The sequence below is a fragment of the Hemibagrus wyckioides genome, linkage group LG11 (assembly GCF_019097595.1).
Source record: "Hemibagrus wyckioides isolate EC202008001 linkage group LG11, SWU_Hwy_1.0, whole genome shotgun sequence".
NCBI lineage: Eukaryota > Metazoa > Chordata > Actinopteri > Siluriformes > Bagridae > Hemibagrus > Hemibagrus wyckioides.
The window spans coordinates 12395852-12415851 of NC_080720.1; the positions used below are offsets into that span (position 1 = coordinate 12395852).

The 20000-nt window shown below is 37.1% G+C and overlaps 1 protein-coding gene across 27 annotated transcripts in view; it reads left to right on the top strand.

Annotated features, from left to right (window-relative positions):
• Positions 1-875: 875 nt before the first annotated feature.
• The window catches only part of kif1aa (kinesin family member 1Aa), a 57627-nt gene continuing 38502 nt past the window's right edge, over positions 876-20000 (top strand). For 11 of the 27 annotated variants that reach the window (XM_058403347.1, XM_058403349.1, XM_058403353.1 and 8 more), the window contains exons 1-13: positions 878-1178; positions 3641-3789; positions 14034-14107; positions 14583-14762; positions 15124-15192; positions 15377-15555; positions 16792-16903; positions 17167-17244; positions 17724-17789; positions 17882-17899; positions 18251-18329; positions 18415-18493; positions 19896-20000. The exon at positions 19896-20000 is cut by the window's right edge and continues 38 nt beyond it. In XM_058403347.1, the coding sequence (XP_058259330.1) occupies positions 3684-3789; positions 14034-14107; positions 14583-14762; positions 15124-15192; positions 15377-15555; positions 16792-16903; positions 17167-17244; positions 17724-17789; positions 17882-17899; positions 18251-18329; positions 18415-18493; positions 19896-20000 (1145 nt within the window). In that variant the 5' untranslated portion in view covers positions 878-1178; positions 3641-3683. Of the gene's footprint in view, positions 1179-3640; positions 3790-14033; positions 14108-14582; positions 14763-15123; positions 15193-15376; positions 15556-16791; positions 16904-17166; positions 17245-17723; positions 17790-17881; positions 17900-18250; positions 18330-18414; positions 18494-19895 lie in introns of all 27 variants that reach the window. The other 16 variants (XM_058403345.1, XM_058403346.1, XM_058403339.1 and 13 more) reach the window with 3 other exon arrangements.

A 20000-nucleotide genomic window follows, 5' to 3' on the forward strand; every position in this document is an offset into this window, starting at 1 on the left:
TTTTCACATAGCTTACTGTCCAGACATAATTGTTACAGGATATTCTATTCATTTAAAATAACAAAAAAGCCATGCAAGTTTTAAAAAAATTATTGTTGTCCTTGTTGATTGTTATACTTCACAACTTTCCATCTTATAATGTGAAGAAACTAACAGCTGCCTGACTGCTGGCTTTAATTTTGCAGAATATATACAGCATTTATAGAACAACTGAACAATTTTGTAGTTTTGCAGTTAAATTATCTGATAATATGCTAATCCTGTCATAGGAGGGTTATGTAAGCAGACACATTTCTCTAACGTTTTCCTCGCTGAATAAGCGTTCTTTCATACTGATTAGAAATTTAAAGCTGAGTCACTGTACATGCAGGAAATCAGGGTCTTTCCTAGATATGATGGAGCTTTCAAAGGATTCGTAACATAAGAATGCAGGACAGTTTCATTTCTATTCATCCCTTTAATAGAGTTAAATAAATAATATAATAATAGTATACAAATAGCAGTAGATAGATAATAGATAGATACAAACACAAATGTTTCAAAAATGATTTAAATTATTAGAATCTTTCCTTCATCATTGTTGTTTAGTTTAATAGTTTAATATTTGGTCCTGTCACAAATGTCCTATTATTTTTTTGCTGGATTTATATCACTGTAAATATTAATGCTGTACTTGATTTAGGATGAAGAACACTGTGTTATTGTGTGTGCCACATTCCCTGGGGATCCTAATCTCGCTCTCTCTCCCTCTGTTCACCATCTCTTTTCCCTCCCCCTCCTTTCTGCTCCTCCTCCACCTCTCCCTCCTCGTCCTCTTGCTCTCTCTCTCTCTCTGCCTGTCACTGCTGCATTGATAGTGCTGCCTCCCTCAGTGATGATGTCACTGGCTCAGTCAGGCTCAGCATCATTGCTCTGAGCAGCCAGCAGAGCCATTTTGGCTTCTGCATTACAGACAACGTCAAGACTTCTCCTTTAAAAAGCCTCCTCCCGGATCAAGCGGGCCTCGCCGGGCATCTAGATACCCCTTTCTCCCCCTTTCCCACGGACCTCCCTCTCCTTCGGGGGATTGAGGACACAGGGGGTATTCTTTGATTTGTCCCAGAACTAGACCTCTGGGAACAAATCAACAGATCTACAGTGTATTAAAGAGCTCAGGAGACAAATACAGCACTGTAAAGGTAAGAGCTTTCTATTTGATATTGTGCTTTTCAGATAATGCAGGTTTTTATGAGGGCGGATATACAAAGTGGAATTGGTCTCGGGTGCGGCTACTGAGAGGTCAGAAGAAAACACAGCGTGTCGTGATGAAGACATAAAAAAAGGTTTATAGGATATCTGAACAGATGCTGGATCTAATGTGAGTTCTGTGTGGGTTACAGATCTTTATTAATGGAACATGTGATAAATGCATAGTCATCCATAGTGTGGGCAGGCCAGTAGAAGACCAAAAATCTGTCAGTATTTGACGTCATAGGCTTTACACACTCCAGGTGAGGCATGGGGTCAAATTACCGGATATGATCATTTAAGCTAATGATCACTTAGGCTGTGCAACCCTGAATGACGTCAGCAAATTCATTGTATATTTCAGTTCTGTGTTGTTGAAGAGATGAAGGTTATTTGCGTTATAGGTGATAAATCCTACTTTGCTGGTCTCTTATCAATACATCACCATTCACAGTCGTTTTAGAAAGAAAGGGAACAACTGTAAGGTTTGAGGAAAATAATTGATATAACCTACAACATATCATAATTTTATAATCATCTTCCTCTGTATTGATGCGGTAATTTGAAACAGCCATAAGTGTTTTTTCCTGTTTTCACTTTGCACAAGCCCCCACACACCCCTCCACACACAATATTATATTTGGACGTGTTTTTGTATGGGATAAAAAAAAAAAAAAAAAAATATATATATATATATATATATATATATATATATATATATTCTTGATCTAATATATTATATAGATAGATAGGTAGTTATGTCGAATGTATTGATGACTGGAGGTAAGCTACTTATCTCAGTCATAATTAATGGGATGGGTGATCGTGACAACAAGGTTGCATGTACACAGTTGGATCGTTATGGTTATTTCCTTAAACACTCCTCTTCCACCCTGACCCACTATGTGAATGGCAGCTGTTCCATAAATTTGTTTTGATCTTATAGTATTCAGTATGTGCTTTTACCTTTTAGTGATGGAATGGTTGGTCAGCTGTGACTGGACTGTTTCCAGTGTAAATGTGAGCCTGACTTTGCCGCATGGGTACACCATTATTTGGCAATTAAACAAGCCTCCAATGCAGATAAAACAAATTTCAGTAAAACGAGTGTATTTGTAAATGTAGTGCACCTTCCTAACCTAACCTGATTTGACCAGTATGCTAATATTTTTGTCAATTTTTTTTTGACTGTTACAAAGCATTGATACTGGAGACTCCTTCTGTGAATGCTAAACTTCTTCATTGAAAACATCACCATATCACACATTTTTAATCCATTTATGTGGATTGTCCACTGTAGATATCCCTGAGAAACAACATAGAATGCAATAGAGACATATTAGAATAAAGGTTAATATAAGTCATGCAGCCAGAAATAATGTCGATGCTGCAGTTCTAGAAAATTAACATATTATTTAACATAGACATCAGATAAACACACTTAATAAGACATAAAATAATGAGTATGATTTCTTGCAGTAAAACTCATTTGGCATGAGCAGACCGTGGCACAGCATGATATTTCTGTAGAGAGAAAATGGCAGCATCCTCAACCAGCCAGCCCACACAAGGCTGCATATTATCTTATTCAAATAAAGCTACAGGGGAGTGATTTTGCAGTAAACACTCCATGTTGTTTATTAGTTATCTAGCTCGTTCAACGAGAGATCAACGATTGAATATTTGCCATAATGCAGGACCTATGCTTCCATTTTGCTTATGTACTCTGGAAGCATTGGATTTACTGTCCAATGGCTGTGTGTGTGTGTGTGTCCAATAGCTCTGTGTGAAATTTTGTGTGTGTGTGTGTATGTGTCTGGGTGTCTGTGTGTGTTATTGGGTCATTGTAACCCTAGGAAGCGCCCTGACATTTAGCCACACCAGCAGTTCTTTTGTTGCTGCAGGACCCAGTACCTACCTTCAGATAACTGTAGCTGACACAACGCTTTTTCTACTGACTTTTTCTATTGAGATCATGTAGTCTCTCTCTCTCTCAAAGCAATGAGATATTACTCATACTGTATGTATGGGCAAACTTAATTTTTATCTTCTGGCAGACAAGACTAGACCTGTCCACACACATTTGTGTAGTAATGACATATTCCAGAACATTTACAGTTGCTATGGAATTTGGGGGCTGAGATCGATTCCCATTCCTACTTAAAACTATGTAATTTGATTTGCAGTGGATTAGCAAGGTCATCTCAGTTGACCGTCTTCTGCTATGTGAAAGAACTGCAAAAGATTCTTGGAAAATATTGTGTTGAATAGAATGGCACAGAAGATTTTTTGAGAATTTCGGTTTCAGTCTTGAATTGTTATTTTGCTTGAACTTTGGTATATTGAACATTGTCTTAATTTTACTAAGAAAATGCTGTTACTAATGTGAAAATTGAATATGTCCCACCCACAGGTGTGTCTGTTGGTGTAGATAGTTGGAGCCATAAGGAGGCACCATGGCGGGGGCCTCTGTGAAGGTGGCTGTGCGGGTTCGCCCCTTCAACTCGCGGGAGATGAGCAAAGAGAGCAAGTGCATCATCCAGATGTCAGGGAACACAACCAGTGAGTATACGACTGCACCTGAGCCTCACACATAAGCATTTGTTTCTTTTCCACCAAGGTTTGTTTTATTAGCAGCAGACTGGTACTTTTCAATGAGGTGTGTAGCTGCTCTGTTCTAGGATGATTTCATAAGAGCAGCCATTTTGAGATGATGATGCTAAACATACTAAAGAGGAAATTGCACAGCTGCAGATCTGTTAATCTCCATCTATTCATTAATGTACTTGCTATGAAAAATGTGTAGAAGAAATTCAAGTGAAAAGGACCGGCAAAAAGAGAAATAAATATTTTGAAGTCAGATGCACGGTTGCCAGGTCTGTGGTGTCTCTGCAGTTTGGGATTTGTGCTTTCATTTTTATATCCACAGGTTGATGGTGGAAATTAATACATTATATACATGTATAATGTATAATATACATATTATACGTAGTTATAAATTAGATTAATTCTATTCCCATTTTACAAGCTACAAAGGTGAGCTGGAAGATTTTTAAAATGCAAATTGTGAATGTATTCTTATATATTATAAGCTACGGGACATTTATTAAATAATATATCAAATATTTATTTGGTAATATATTAGGAACAGAATAGCTTCATGCTACATGACAATAACATTTCATATTATACAGTAATTGATGTAGCATTGAAACCACGTAATTTGCCCAAATGTTACCACATGAGAATATTGTTATAAATGAAGTATGCTAATGAGAATGAATAAATCAATTCCCTGCAGCACAACATTCACATACATAGAGTTAAAGTAGTCTATTATTTTTATTATACATAATATAACTAGTATAATATAGATAACTAATATGTTACGTCTAATGACATATATTTGTAAATTCACTATAACCACAAACCATAACCATATATGTTAAACTAGCTGTTTAGCTTCGTTCTGGCATGAAGATATTTTGAACAAGCATTTTCACTCTTCACATCATTACTGGGCTGTTCATGTTTTGCTGAGTTGTTTTAGTCATGCCTTGTTTGTGTGTTTGAGCGTATGTTAGGAAACCCAGGGCAGTTGAAAAGAAACAGACCGGACGAAAACTGAGGCAGATTTGATTTCTAGCCTGCAAAGCCATCGGTCAATAATGGATGAGGCCTTGTAAAATATTTAAAGTTTAGCCTAACACCACTTCCACCATCAGGGGTGGCTTGAGCACAGTAACATGGCCGACGTCCTCTCTCACAGTGCTTGCTGACGAAGTGTTGAGAGTTCTGATAGAGTTTCCATGTCATGATGAATGGAAAGTCAACAGAAACATCAGGAAACCTGTGATTATCTCTATGTTAGCAGATACACACCCTGCTGGCCAGGTGTTTTAAGGAACAAATTATTGTGGATGTAATTCTACACTGCTGTGCTGTGCCTGCTTCAGGAACAAGGTTAAGTGAGAAAGGTGGATAGGATGGCAAGATGGCCATGTTCTGCAGGATAAGGTTAAAATTCCAGGAGGATACAAAATACAAATCAGAGAATAAACAAGATCCATTTTGTAGATTCATTTTTAACAATAGATTGCATCAGCATTTATTGGACCCACATATTCTATTAAAATTAAATGAGGAGTCACAAATATTAACTTCATAATTAAAGTACCTACGTCAATACGTTTCCCAAATAGCTTGAAAAAACATTATCATTTCAGAAGGGAAATGGTGCAGAAAACGTTTTTTTCTCATGTGAAAATTCTGCAGTGTTTTGGAATGAGAAGTTAATAAGTGCTGAATGTCACCACAAGGAGTCCTTCTATTCATTGCTCACAGAACCTAATGATGGTTTAGATATTTTGGAAACATCCTTGACCAAATTTTTTTTTATATGCCTAGATGTTCAGTGTAGTTCAATGTAAATATTTAATTTTCCAAATATTCATCATTATAGTGCATGTATCCGCCTTATGCCCAGTTTTTCAGACCAGGATGAACCAATTACGGTGTGAAGATGAAGAAATAAATTCAACAGTAAAAAATGGTTAAAGAATCTTGGACCAGCTTTTTATGAAACCCTAAATGGTACTTTCTAGAACTGAAAAAAGTTTGCTTGCATGGATTCCTTAAAATAATTATTTCAGCCACCTTTATATTTAATGTCATTGAGGAGAAATAACTGTATGTTACAATGTGCAAGCCTCATATGCCTAAGCACCGATCACTACAACACCAAAAAAATCTAATAGGGTGGGTGAGGGGGGAACTATTCATATGATATAATGGAAAAATCTGGTTATGTAACATGTTTTTGTTTAATCTGATGGCAAGGATGAGAGTGGACTCTTCTTCTGTTTGGGTTAAATAAAATTTACTACAATTCGAACCACACAAAAGTTTTGACAAGCTTGGCTCATTTTCACTAAGAAATCATTTATTTGGACATCCATTTCTAAACTGGAAACAGAACAAAAGGGTTAAGTAACGGATCAGTGTGCAGGTCATTTTCTCTTGTGGCATTGAGATTCAGACTCAGTAACATGGAAAGAAAATGGGTGATGTCATGAATGAACTTGTCCACTCTGTTGGCTGGAATGAGGCCAGTCCCATCGTTGGGGGATGAATGACTGGCTGTTAGTGGGAGTCTGGGCCCAGAGAATCTCTTTTATGCCCCGCTTTGTCTAGTCTGTCGCCTGGAGATGGGTCAATAGCTGGGTTTCCACAAAGCTGGAGAATGGCACAGAGCTAAATGACTGGCAGCTCTGGATACTTTGAGGCTCCTTGCTACGATGCTTGATTAAGCTCCTCACACATTACTCTGAGAAGCTGAGAAAAGAGCTCAGGCTTTGGGAAAGAATCTCAGTCTGCAGTGTGAAGAGTTCAACTCCTCTCCAAGAACACTGCTAATGTAAACGTAAATGTAATGCTTTGAAATAGCTTATTTAATTAATGGTAAGACCTTTTTCTATAATATACAGTATATGTCTATATACATCACTTAATCTTGTTTTATCCCTACTGTTATCCTTTTGTTATACCGTTTGTGCAAAAATGTAAAGCAGAATTATTATATTTCTACACTTCCAGTAATTTGAATGGTTGTTTACAGTCAAATATGAATGTAAGCCATGTAGACTTTGCATTTTTGGTGCTCTAATGTTGTATTAAACTGCTATAAAGGGATGCAGAAATAATAAGTACAGTTCTGATAAAACTATTGTGTTGAACGAGTCTCAGCAACATTTGTCTTCAGAGGTTTTTGTCCTCCCAAGTCTGCCACTGTAGAGGGGTTGTACTGCCACTCCCTGTTTTGTTCTTAGTGACAGTGGTTTGGAATGGTGGGGGCTGATCTCAGGGGTCTCTAAACTGAATCAACAACAATTACAAAGCAGGGAGAGAAACGGTTTGAGGCTTATTTTTCCTATAATACATTAAAAACTGGAAGCTGTCTATCTACATTTCCATATATAGGATGGATGGAACTCTCTAGGGACCACTGATTGGATTTAATTCAGTCTTGATTCAGGATGATGAATTAAGATTATAAAATAGTTTTACACAATTTTACAGTACAACCTTTTGTTGCTTTTAAAACATCCATCCATCCATCCCTCCATTCATCTATCTATCTATCTATCTATCTATCTATCTATCTATCTATCTATCTATCTATCTATCTATCTATCTATCTATCTATCTATCTATCTATCTATCTATCTATTTATTTATTTATTTATCTAGTCATATCTTTTTTTAATGCCAGTTCAATGTTCTGCCCAGGCTTAAAAGTGGTTCTGTTATCAGCTAGATCTTGCCTTTGTCAGTGTGTGTAGCGCAGGAGGTGGGTCAAAAGCACTGCAGTGTGCTATTATGTGTTATATCACTTTGAACTGCATTAGGCTTAAATGTAGTCTTCCTACAAAAAATGAATTTTTTTGTTTTGAGAAATTCTCTGGTTAATTTGTCCACTACGAAATTACAAAAAAACCTGGACTACTGATTTGTCCACTCTGGCTGTAAGAATAAATTTTAATCCCACTCTGTAGATGCATTGGCCCCATCACCACCAAGCTGTCTCTGTTGGTCCTTTAAGCAATGCCCTTAACCCTATATCCTCTAGGGTCACTGAATCATGGTTGACCCTGTACTTTTTAACAAGCTAGGCTGTAATGTATAGGTGACAAAAATTCTATAAAATGCATCAAGCTGGATATACAGATTTTATTACTGCTGTTGTTGTAAAAGATCAGGACAAAACCTGATAGTGTCCATGTAGATCAGATATGCACAAGAACAAATCCCCTGGTGTATTTTTTACTTGCTTGAACAGAGCTGTCTGATTTAATTTTGAAGCCTGTTGGAGACTCATCCCACATGGTACAGCACCATAAACTCCACTATTATGACTATTTTTATCATTTTATTAAAGCCCTGCAGTCACAGTGACCTTTTGCATCTTACCAGAGCACGAAATGAAATGTGTGCAAATAGAGAACAGGGTGGCAATAACACACACTGCTGCTTGCTTTAATTGTACTCCCCTCCTGCACACACTCACTCATCAGCAGGCGCTACTTCTGCCTATGTGCACCAAAGGTAATTAAAAATGTCCTGCTTATTATGCCTGGGTGCACAGGAGGTACAGAGCTCCAATAATAGCAGGTAAGGACAAAAAGGACCTCGATGAAGCAATAAGAAGGGGAAAGAAGAGAGACGGAGAAGAGAGCAATGAAGTCAATAACAACCAAAAAATAAGAGTGACAAGACCAAGCTAGGTGCCTCTGAGATTTTGTGACCAACTTCATTTACATTGCAATAAACACAAAACAGAACTCAGAGATTGAAACTTGAAAGTAAGCACTATTTTGTCTATGAAAGATGTAAGCATGATTCTCACTCTACATCTTTAATATGGTTTGGCTTCATTGGCTGCTTGGTTAGAAGCCCAACCCTTCAGAGTTTCCAGAAGGAAGGCACAAGTCACTCGGCTCCTAGCAACAGGCCTGAGGTAGACAGACCCGTGCAATACAATGAGTTCTGCTTTGCATATTTATCAGCAGCATAATCAATTTTTACAAATATTCATACATAAAATATTGAAATAAATCCAGTGTGCTTTTATGATGCATTTTATAGAGGTGTTTGGTTGTATAATGATAGTGTAAAGCCACAAACAAAATAAATATGACAAAAAAAAACAAAAAAAACTCTTTTTGAGCAGTATGTTGAGTAAGTGTAGTCTGCTATGTATATTCCTGAAAGTTATTGAAACACTGAATTTGCTATATACATAAGAAAGACGTCATAGGATGAAAGAACCATCCTTATCTAGGCAACACTAGATAATGGCATTTTATTATACTGTCCATGACGGTTATGATGTGAACATAGCAAAAAATGTGGACATGAACATAGAAACAAATTGCCAGGAGGTAAAATAATTATTTCCTAAATAGGGTCAGCCATTTTATTAGGACTTATGTAATGTTATGTAATGTGGTCTATAGGGGGTTTTATACTGTATGTGTATGCTATATTGGGATCAGTGAATGACATCATGTTCGCTCTAGGCTAGGTTTGAGTTGAATGATTTTGCCCCTTTTTTGTGGAATTATTTAATCTGGATTTAAATCTCAGAAGGAATTCATGGAGTGAGATGGAGTGAGACTTAACACTGAACAGGATAATTTCCAGGATAGTTCAAGGTGTTAATGTGATTGGAAACATGTCTTTATGATTAATAATCATAACCATGAATGTGGGATGTATCAGGTGACATGGACTGTAGCTCTGTAGACAGTAGCTGGCTAGGATTTAGGAGTTTGTGTTATTGACTGATGCCAGACATGATTTGCTGAGAATTCCTGTTTTGAGTAATGCAGGTGGTGACGTGACACCAGAGACAAATCTTTGGAGTATAGAGCACTCACATGGGTATGGATTACATGGTGACGTAGTCTTTCTGTAACACAATAAATGTGTATATATGTAAAGGTTTTATAACAGGAATTACAGGATCCTAAAGCATTATTAATAGTGTGCTCATTGTATTACATTGACCTGATCCTCATCTTCATCTTTTGTACAAATAGATTGCTATTAGTTGAATACTACATATATTACCTATACTTTTTTAAAAATAGAAAACAGAAACAGAAAGGATCAGTTTCAGTTTCAACTCAAAAGCAGTTTCAGTGGACTGAGGAGTCTTTTACCCTCTACCCTCATATCACTCACAACAATTAGCCACGAGCCACTGAATGTCACAAGCCTTTATTTAATGTATTTATTATTATACTATGAAGCAGGTCATATGATCTTTATGATTATGAAGTTGTGTCCAATGATTTTCCCATGGGGATGCTGAGGAGGAGAGGTGAGGAAGGACAAGAGAAACATAAGGATGTTAACTGCTAAGGCATTATCAGTTCAGTTCTACAAACCTAAACTAGACCTTAACCTGGGGAACCTCGTAGCCTTGTAGAAAGGTTCTGGTGTGAGGCAGCAGTTAGAAAAAAAAAGATGCAGTTGGAGTCATGTGTCTCTGAGGAAGTATGTCTTAGCTTTCAGTCTCCCTGTGGGGGGGGAATTGGCAGATGACAAACTCTGGGAAAAAAGCATTTCTATTTTAATTAGATTTTAAAATCTACAACCTAAAACCTAGATATTAAGCATTTAAACTCCCAAGAAAATTTGACAAACATTACATGCTTTAAAAAAGGAATGTTTTAACAGATGCACACAGATTTTCCACACCCAAATTTTAGTTATAATTTTTTTCTCTTTTAGTTTTGTACTAGAGCTTACAAATAATGGAAGTACCAATTAGCATCAGTCATCAAGTTTGCAATATGAACCTTGTAGTATTTATGCAATTCCATTTTGAAATCACATTTAATTCTTTTTAAAAACCATATTTGGTGTTTCAAATAGTGCTTCATGAGGATTGTATACTTATGTATTTTTGTATCATTTGTTGCTAGAATCATAAAACAAAATACATTTACCGTTTTGGCCTTTGGTAGCCCTTATCCAGAGCGACTTACACTTATCTCATTTACACAATTGAGCTCAGGGGCCCAACAGTGGCAGCTTGGTGGTTCTGGGATTTAAACTCACAACATCTATGACTTCCCTTGTTGTGGTATGTGTATTATTGAGTCCTTAATGAATGCATCCATGTCTGAAGGATAAAAGGACACAGTTTGCACCAGTGAATTCCAAGGTCATTTATGCTCTTCTTCTATGGAAGTCATACAATGCAGTGGGAAAATAGATATGGATCATTAAGTCACTGAGAGTGTGTATACTGCATGTTGTGTGTCCTGTGTGTCTCCAATGCAGACATTTCTACTTCAGTGCCTTTAATAGCTGTGCTAGATATCTATCTCAGACCTCAGACTGCTCTGGACCACGCTGACTTCCTCAACCTCAAAAGGATGAAAAAAAAAAAAATTAAACACATACTTAGTAATAGCATTCTAACCAAACTGCAAATTAAAATGGAACAAGGATGTTTAGTTTAAATTAAAATCTCATGTGCTAAATAGGCATAGCCTGGTCACCTAGTTGGTAGCATTGCTGGATCTCAGCTCATGGAGGTGGGTTCCTGAGTTGTGGTTACAGTTTTTTTTTGGAGTTTCACATGTTCTCCCTGCGTTTGTGTGGGTTTCATCTACATTCTCAGCTTTTTTACTTCTTCCTCCAAAAAACATGCCAGTAGGTGGATTGCGTATGCAAAAATAACTGGTGTGAATGTGTGCACATGGTGCCCTATGATAGACTGCCATCTCATCCCGAGTGTATTCCTGTCCTGCTCCCAGTATTCCAGAACTGAGTCCCTGTAGTCGTGACCAAAAAAAAAGCAGTTAGTGAAAATGAACGAATAAATGAATCATTTAAAAGATTGGAGATCATCTAGCTCTTGTTGAATGTCTTGTAGAATTGCTTCATGACTCCAACATAGGAGATTCCTCAGTTCAGGATTAAGCTGTCTACCTATAACTGAAAGTCACCGGATGCTTGCTTGATTACAAAGTGCAAAGTAAACCATTATCACCATGTGACACTGGAACAACTGTCTCTGATGGAAGAACAGAAGGTGCTTTCATGCCAATTCACACTCTCAGACCTTGGTGTCATGTCAGTTTCATGTAATTCACACACAGTGTTAACATAGATTCAGCAGAACTGATGAAGCCTCTCAGATGTCTGGCATAATGTATTCATCAGTGATACAAAAATCCAAAACTGACATCTATGAGATGGATCTAATTGGGTAATTGTTATTAGATGGCTTACAGTGAAATGTTCTTCAGCACGCTGCACTCCACAGGTCTTGGTTCAGGGTGTTTTCACTGCTTGGGTATTGTCTAATTTAAGTACATATCTATAGCAGAGATAGTGTAGATGTTTAGATAGAAACCATGGATGATATTAGTGCTTGAGCCATAAATCCAGTAATCTTTTTCAATGGCTTCAGAGTATGTATGTTTCTGAATATTTGTTAGAGAAGAGTGTACTGTACTGGAGGTCACAGATTTTTGTTGGATTTGGAAAAAGCTTCTTATCGGCCATTTTCACAAACTGGAATAGCAGTCTTCATCTTGCAACCACAAGCATGACATAGCGGGAGGCTATTATAGGCTGCACTTATGGGGTCATGAGGTAATGTTATTACTTTGCTATTAGAATTCAGCAAATATAAGACAACTCTTCTAGCTCCGATGGTCCATAGTAAAAGGAAGTAGAATCACTACAAAACCACCAAAGCAACATTTGTGGAATTTTACAAATCTTGCTAGATTCTAATTTGTAGATATTTCTAGAGGCATGGCTCTTGCAGCAAGCAGCAAAAAAGGCCTGAGCATGTATGATCTCAGAAAGCATTATATACCAGTCATAGTTCCTGCGGTGTAATGGAAAAGAAAAACAGGAACTTGTCAGGGGAATATGTTCTATGTTCGGTGATGGTTAAAAGCTACTGAAACATTGGTAGACTAATATCTCTAGTCCCAATCCACCATTTTTTGAGATAGAATTATAGTAAAAGTAGTAGATGGAAGATCAGACATTTTGGTTCGGCCTGGTAAGGTTTTATAAGCAGAGGTTTGTAGATTTTGTGTATTAATATGGAGATATTTTCCACGGCTTTCCGTGAAGAAGCACTTTTCTGTCTGTGTGTGGGTGGCTTGTTAAGAACAGCAAGGATTTTAACACAGGAAATGATGTAAGAGGCAAGATAAACAGAGGTATGCAGGTGGATGACAAAATCTTAACAGTAACTTAGAGAGCTTGCATGCATGGATTGGAATGGACAGTTTTTATCTTAAGTGAGAACTGTATTCTGAATAAATGGCAGACAAGACCATTAACTCTAATTCCAATAAATCTTATCTCATCTCGGAGAAAAAAAAGAAAATTAGTAAGAATTCTTGAAGAGCAGGATCATATTACCAGAAGCATATTTTCCTCTGTTTCTCTTCATTATTCTTTTGATGCTCCAAGATGCTGTGTGCTTAGAAAAATGTCACTTGTATTTGGTCTTTTTTACTAGGTTACTGAACAGTAAACCATATCCAATCCATGTTTACCAAAATCAGAGCATATATATTTAGTCCAATCAAATTTGACTTATAATGCCAGTGTTCATGATTTATTTCCACTGGACTAAATGGTAATGTGTAATGCTTTGAATGTGCACATAGTCCACCTAAATACTTACTTGATTCAGATTAAGACAGCTGTTTTTTATTAAGATTTTAAATTCACAGCACTGAACGTACGAGTCACATCATTTCATCTAGCCTTCAGCACTCAGACATCATTCATTTGAAAAGCCTTATCTTTGTGCTAATGCATTCTGCTCCTTCTCCACATTATGCTTTTTTATTCATCACAGCCCAACAAAATGTTAACTAGCTTGTTCAGTACGCATTTATCAGGTAATAAGAAGCTTTTGCTGCAACATTCCAAAAATAAAACATTAGCGTGTTTTCCTCAACTTCTCAGTTGCTTACACAATATGCCTATTCACACAAAAGCTCCTAGAAACATCACATTCCGAAGATATTGTGCTAAACTGAAATGGTTAGTTGGAAGTAAAGTACACTTCAGAGAGACTTGCAACAGCCCTTTACTAATTCCTTTTGTGGCCGAACAGCAGTGACTCAGCACTTCTGTCAGAGGCCATTTTCCACTCTGTGGCAGAGTATTAGATTTCAAGTATGACTATTTAGTCAGTAAGCTAAGTTCGTTCACACTCTCATACTGTATTGTTTTTTTCCCTTGTCTTTCAGCTATCATCAACCCCAAAGTACCCAAAGAAACCAAGAGCTTCAATTTTGATTACTCTTACTGGTCACATACCTCGGTGAGTACTGTGGGAGAGAGTAGATATTTAAGGCAATATCTTTCTTAGAAAATGATTTAAGATAAAATAAATATCATTTTTAATAACCTCTTTTTCGAATGGATTATGATTATAGCATTCCTAAATCATTATGATTTAGGAATGCTATAATCATAATGATCACAATATGAGACAGCCATAATTGTAATCTCGACAAAAATGATAACTGGTAATGCAGCCTTGTACAACTAAGATAAATGACAGTTGTACTAATTCTACTGAAATGGGTTCAATGTTTTCAACTGTTACATTACTACGGTTGAAACCTTCAGCGTGTCCCAGTGGTCCACTGAAAGCATTGACTATTTACATGGACTCTGTCCTTCAATAATGTATGAAGCCTTGTCTGGTCTTATTCACCTGTCAGTGTTTATTCAACAGTTGTTAATGCTTTAAATGCTTTTGACTGATCCTGGTTTTGTTCATGCACATGCAGCCAGAAGACATCAACTATGCGGCTCAGCAGCAGGTCTACAGGGACATTGGTGAGGAGATGCTGCTCCATGCCTTTGAGGGCTACAACGTGTGCATTTTTGCATACGGCCAGACTGGTGCTGGCAAATCATATACCATGATGGGCAAACAAGAAAAAGGGCAGCAAGGAATAATCCCACTGGTAAAGACAGTGCACACAGAGAGACTATTATTATCTCAACAAGAGAGTCAGCCTGAGTATTTACATGTCTGTTTATCTACAATGATGTGCAAACTCCCCTGTTTACACAGTAAGACAATGGCCACTAGTAAAACAGTCTATTATTAGTGACTGATTTGCTCATAAAGCAGTATCTCAGGCTTCCAACACACTTCCTTGTAAAACAGGCATATGGCATAAACAATGTGAAATCAAACAGGGTTAAATTAGGAGGCAAACAGCATATAAGCATATGCACAAATATCCATTGAGTGTCTTAGAAGATGAGATAAATGTGTCTGAGGACTCATCCATTAACTCTAATGTATTTCTCTCTCAACAGTTGTGTGAAGATCTTTTTACCAAGATTAATGACAGCAATACTGACAACAGCATGTCTTACTCTGTAGAGGTAAAAAGAGACTTACGTTGCTTCTTTTTCTGAATTGTTTGTATGATTTTTTTTTTTTTTTTTTTTTAGCAATTTCTTCCTATAAAGGCTCTTCTGTATACAAATGTCTCAATATAGTTGTGCTTTGAATAGTTCTTTTCTGTACTCAGTATGTCAACTCAGTTGCTGCTGTTTGGTGTTTCAGGTGAGCTATATGGAGATTTACTGTGAACGTGTGCGGGACTTGCTGAACCCCAAAAACAAAGGAAACCTGCGAGTGAGAGAGCACCCACTGTTAGGCCCATACGTGGAAGATCTATCCAAACTTGCTGTCACGTCCTACAATGACATTCAAGACCTGATGGACTCAGGAAATAAAGCCAGGTTATACTTAACTTCACTTCTTCTCTTCTCTTCTCTTCTCTTCTCTTCTCTTCTCTTCTCTTCTCTTCTCTTCTCTTCTCTTCTCTTCTCTTCTCTTCTCTTCTCTTCTCTTCTCTTCTCTTCTTAAATATTTCTCTGAGCCTTGGTCACAAAGCGGCTTAAGGGGATTCACCTCTATTAAATCCCCATAAAGCAGAGCTTAAAGAAGAAAAACAGCTTATTCAGGAAATAGAAAAAAATAATATGTGCAAGGAAAGTCAGAGAATGATGTAAAAGGTCAAGATAACATAGTAAACATTTGTAAAGAGTCATATTTTAGACAGCGGCATTTTAGATGTCTAATATATTTAATTATATGGATTTTGGCTAAAGAGACATGCTGAATAGAAAAAAAAATCATGATTTCTCTTTCAATTTCCAACTCCTATTTCAGCATCTACCATTAAAAGGCATGGCTCTAATTTATTTTATGGTGCAAATGAATTCTTTAGACCTGTTATCTTCTCTCCTACCACACAATTAGCCAGTTGTTAAACAACTCAGTGGCAGGGCCACAACCAGCAGGATAATTTAGCACAGTAGATAATTAGGCAGTCTTTAATTCATGCTTCAGTTGCTATAGCACTAGCTGAAAATGAGCTTGAATGAATCTGAGTATTCTCAAGGTTATTTCTCTTCAGACTTGAATATTGTTGGAGCTATTAGCACTGGAATATATAGCACTGAAATATGAGAGACTAATTGCAGTGTTGTGGGTCATTAATCTGTTTTTCTCTGTCTGAAACAGAAGGTCTAGGCACATAGAGATGGATATTTCAGTGGCGGTAAAGACACAATTAAAAATGACTCTTGTGAGATATAGCACAAGATATTGGGTGTAAGAAAGATGTAGTTTGCTACTCAGTTATATTATTATCTGTACAATATGATTTGTAAACATTTAGCACATTCTGTAACTACAAATAACTTCAATTTGTCATTATTGTGTCATATTCCATTTATTACCTCCCACATTGTAAGTGAAAAGTTTGTAAATGTGAAGCAGATGGCATTACAGAAACCCCTGATGCTGAGGGATCATTTTTCATACAGTTCTTCCTGGTGCTATTTCTATGCTAGCATTTTCCAGAAAGAATTTCCCTCATAGATTCTTTTGCTGTAATCACAGTTAAACAGTTGTTCTGAGTGATGGGTGATGTCTGTTTCCCATCTGCTCTTTCTTCATTTCTCTTGCAGGACTGTGGCTGCCACCAACATGAACGAAACAAGCAGTCGCTCTCATGCGGTCTTCAACATCATCTTCACACAGAGGAGGCATGACTCTGAGACAGACAACACATCTGAGAAGGTAGGCTGCCAAGGAACATTTAACACCCTGTCAATCATACTGAGCTGCTTCTAGTGGCCACGCACAGGCCAGAGAATCATCACTGCTCATCGCTTGAAATGCACTGAATGATGTTTGACATTGAGGATGCTGTTTCAGGTCAAGAAAACATGAGCATCTTGTGTTGGAGTTCAGTACATTTTATGTATATGTATACCTCTTTATATGTCTATAGTTTTTGTCCTTTTTCTTTAAATGTTTACCCCAATCTGTTTTTCAAATAGGTCAGCAAAATCAGTCTGGTGGATTTAGCTGGCAGTGAAAGAGCTGACTCCACTGGAGCCAAAGGCACTCGGCTCAAGGTGACAATATCTGCTTTTTCTATATGCACCTTCTCACCGAATATTGTCTGTTTTCCTTTTTTCTGTTGTCTGTCAATCATCTCTCTCTCTACATTTTAATTTATAGGCTTGCAGAGTGTCAAGCAATCCTTTTTCTTTTTTTTCCCTCCAGCTATAGCTTTGTGATATTTTATCACATAACAGATAATCTTGTTAAACAATGATACACCAGTCACAGTTACTCTTCATTGCCTTTTGTTATTTTCCCCATGTTTTCAGCATCATAAGCATTATAGTGTAAGGTGTGTGAGATTCTAAGTCAGGATACAGCAACATTTAAATGGTGTGTTGGAGCTAAAGCTTGGCACTTTAACTAATCGAGCTGCCTCCAAACTTACTCAAAGGCCCAGCTTCCTCTTGAACTTCATTTTCTTAAAAAGGTATTTCACAAAGATATAATATTATAATATATTAATAATTAATAATATTTTCTGTTCCAGGAGGGAGCAAACATAAACAAATCCCTTACCACATTAGGAAAAGTCATTTCAGCACTGGCGGAGGTGGTAAGTATTGCTTTTTGCATTACCATGTATTGCACTGTGTATTTTTCCAGTGAATGAAGTCAAATAAATATTCTGATTTCATATTTTCTTAGGATTCTGGATCAAACAAGGTATGAATTGCTTGGTACTATTTCTACTAGTGACAATGAAGATTTTGGTTAAAAGTTTGACCATCAATAAAATTTTCTACTTAAAAAAATAGTGAAAAAAATGTAAGAAGCTATTTTAGCATTGGGTTGTTCACAGTTCTCAAAATGAAATCTTATATTATTACTGATGCTGTACTATATATTTGATGGCAAAGGTACCTCACGTAGCTAATTCATCAATAAAACACTAACCATTCACTTCTTACTTTCGGCGGCTTTCAATCTTTATGCACCAAACATGTCTTTTGTAATTGACTATATTTGGGGTAAGTGGAAAATTTTCAATTTATTCATGAGCTTTCTTTTATACAGAACAAGAAGAAAAAGAAGGTGGAAAGTTTTATTCCATACAGAGATTCTGTTCTGACATGGCTACTCCGAGAAAATTTAGGTATGTGAATCTGAATCAATGTTTGCACTCATGTTAACTCCAGGTTTATATTGATGTTGACCTTTTGACCTTTCTCCTGGTACAGGTGGAAATTCTCGCACTGCCATGGTTGCGGCTCTCAGTCCTGCAGATATCAACTATGACGAGACTCTCAGCACGCTCAGGTGTCACAGTCCAGCTTTCCATCCATACGTTCAGATAGCAGGGCAAAACCTATTTAATTTATTTTTATTTGAACTTCATTGCAAATTCCAAGTAACCAAAATCAGCATTTCTGCTTGGACCATAGACATATTTATTCACATGCAGTAGCTTCTTCACCTGATCAGGGTCATGATTAATATAGAGAAGCCCAAAACAAGATTATACAATGGATGGGTCCACATACACTGACATCCACATTTACACCTAAGGTCAACAACCTCAGTAAATGTTCTTAGGGGGTGGGAGAAAACCAGGAACTCTGGAGGAACATGTGAATTAAAACTCAACAAAGAGTGTAATCCAAGTTCAGGATCTAAACTGAACCTGTGAGGTGGCAACACTGCTCCCTTCCTCCACAGTGCTGCCCACTGTAGTCACATTTGCCTACATATTTATATTGGACACTTTAGCACAGGCATGTTTTGGTGTGGCGTAAGAAGGTTAAAAGTTAACAGGGAATTGCTAGTAGATCCTGAACGGTCAAATAGGTCCAGATATTAATATAAAAACATTTCTGAAATAATAGTACAAAAATAAAATAAAATTTGTTCTACCAAACTCATTATGAGTATGATGTGTGAATGCCATTTTTATTGTTGAACTTGATCATGCGCACTCCATCAATGCAGTTATTTTTATTTATATTCAGTATTTGCTCGTTTTCTGTACTAGTTTTGATCTAAGTTGCTGTTATTGCAAATTTTTGATGTAAGAAAGCATTGGGCACCAAATGACAAAGAACACCATGTCCCAATTTGATCAGAAATGTGAACTGTGGCTTAAATCTGCTTGCTAAAATTATTTTAGATTTCATACGTTTATCCGTTTAGACTGTAGAACATCCTTACTGCTTACATTGTTTATGCCAAAAAATTGGATTTGAGCTTTCTCTCTGATCAAAGATTGTTCTTGTGTTATCTTTTTACAACGTCTGTACCATCTCTTGCTTTCTGTCTCTTACAAACACACACACACACACATTCTCACTCTCTCTGTTGACTTTCATAATACGGTTAAGGTGTGAAAGGCTAATCACTGCATGTAGTGATGGATTAAAAACCCTCAGTGGCTTCACTCTTCAAACACCCTTCCACGTTTGCTGTAATAAAACTGAGCTCCCAAGGAATGTGTGTGTCCAAGACATGAAAAGTTAATTTAATCATCTTATACCATCTTGTGTGGTATTAAGAACTTACCAACACAGTGTTAGTTTAGTTACTTGTGATCTGTGTATCAGGTACCCTACAGACTGCTGGTCTGCTACTCATACACCATATGATCACTAACACCTACTGCAATAGCCATGACTACACTGTTCATGATGTTCTGTGGTGACTTTGGCCTGCATGGTTTCTGAATCAGGTATGCAGACAGAGCCAAGCAGATCCGCTGTAACGCTGTCATTAACGAGGATCCCAACAACCGGCTGGTGCGTGAGCTGAAGGATGAGGTGTCACGCCTGAAAGA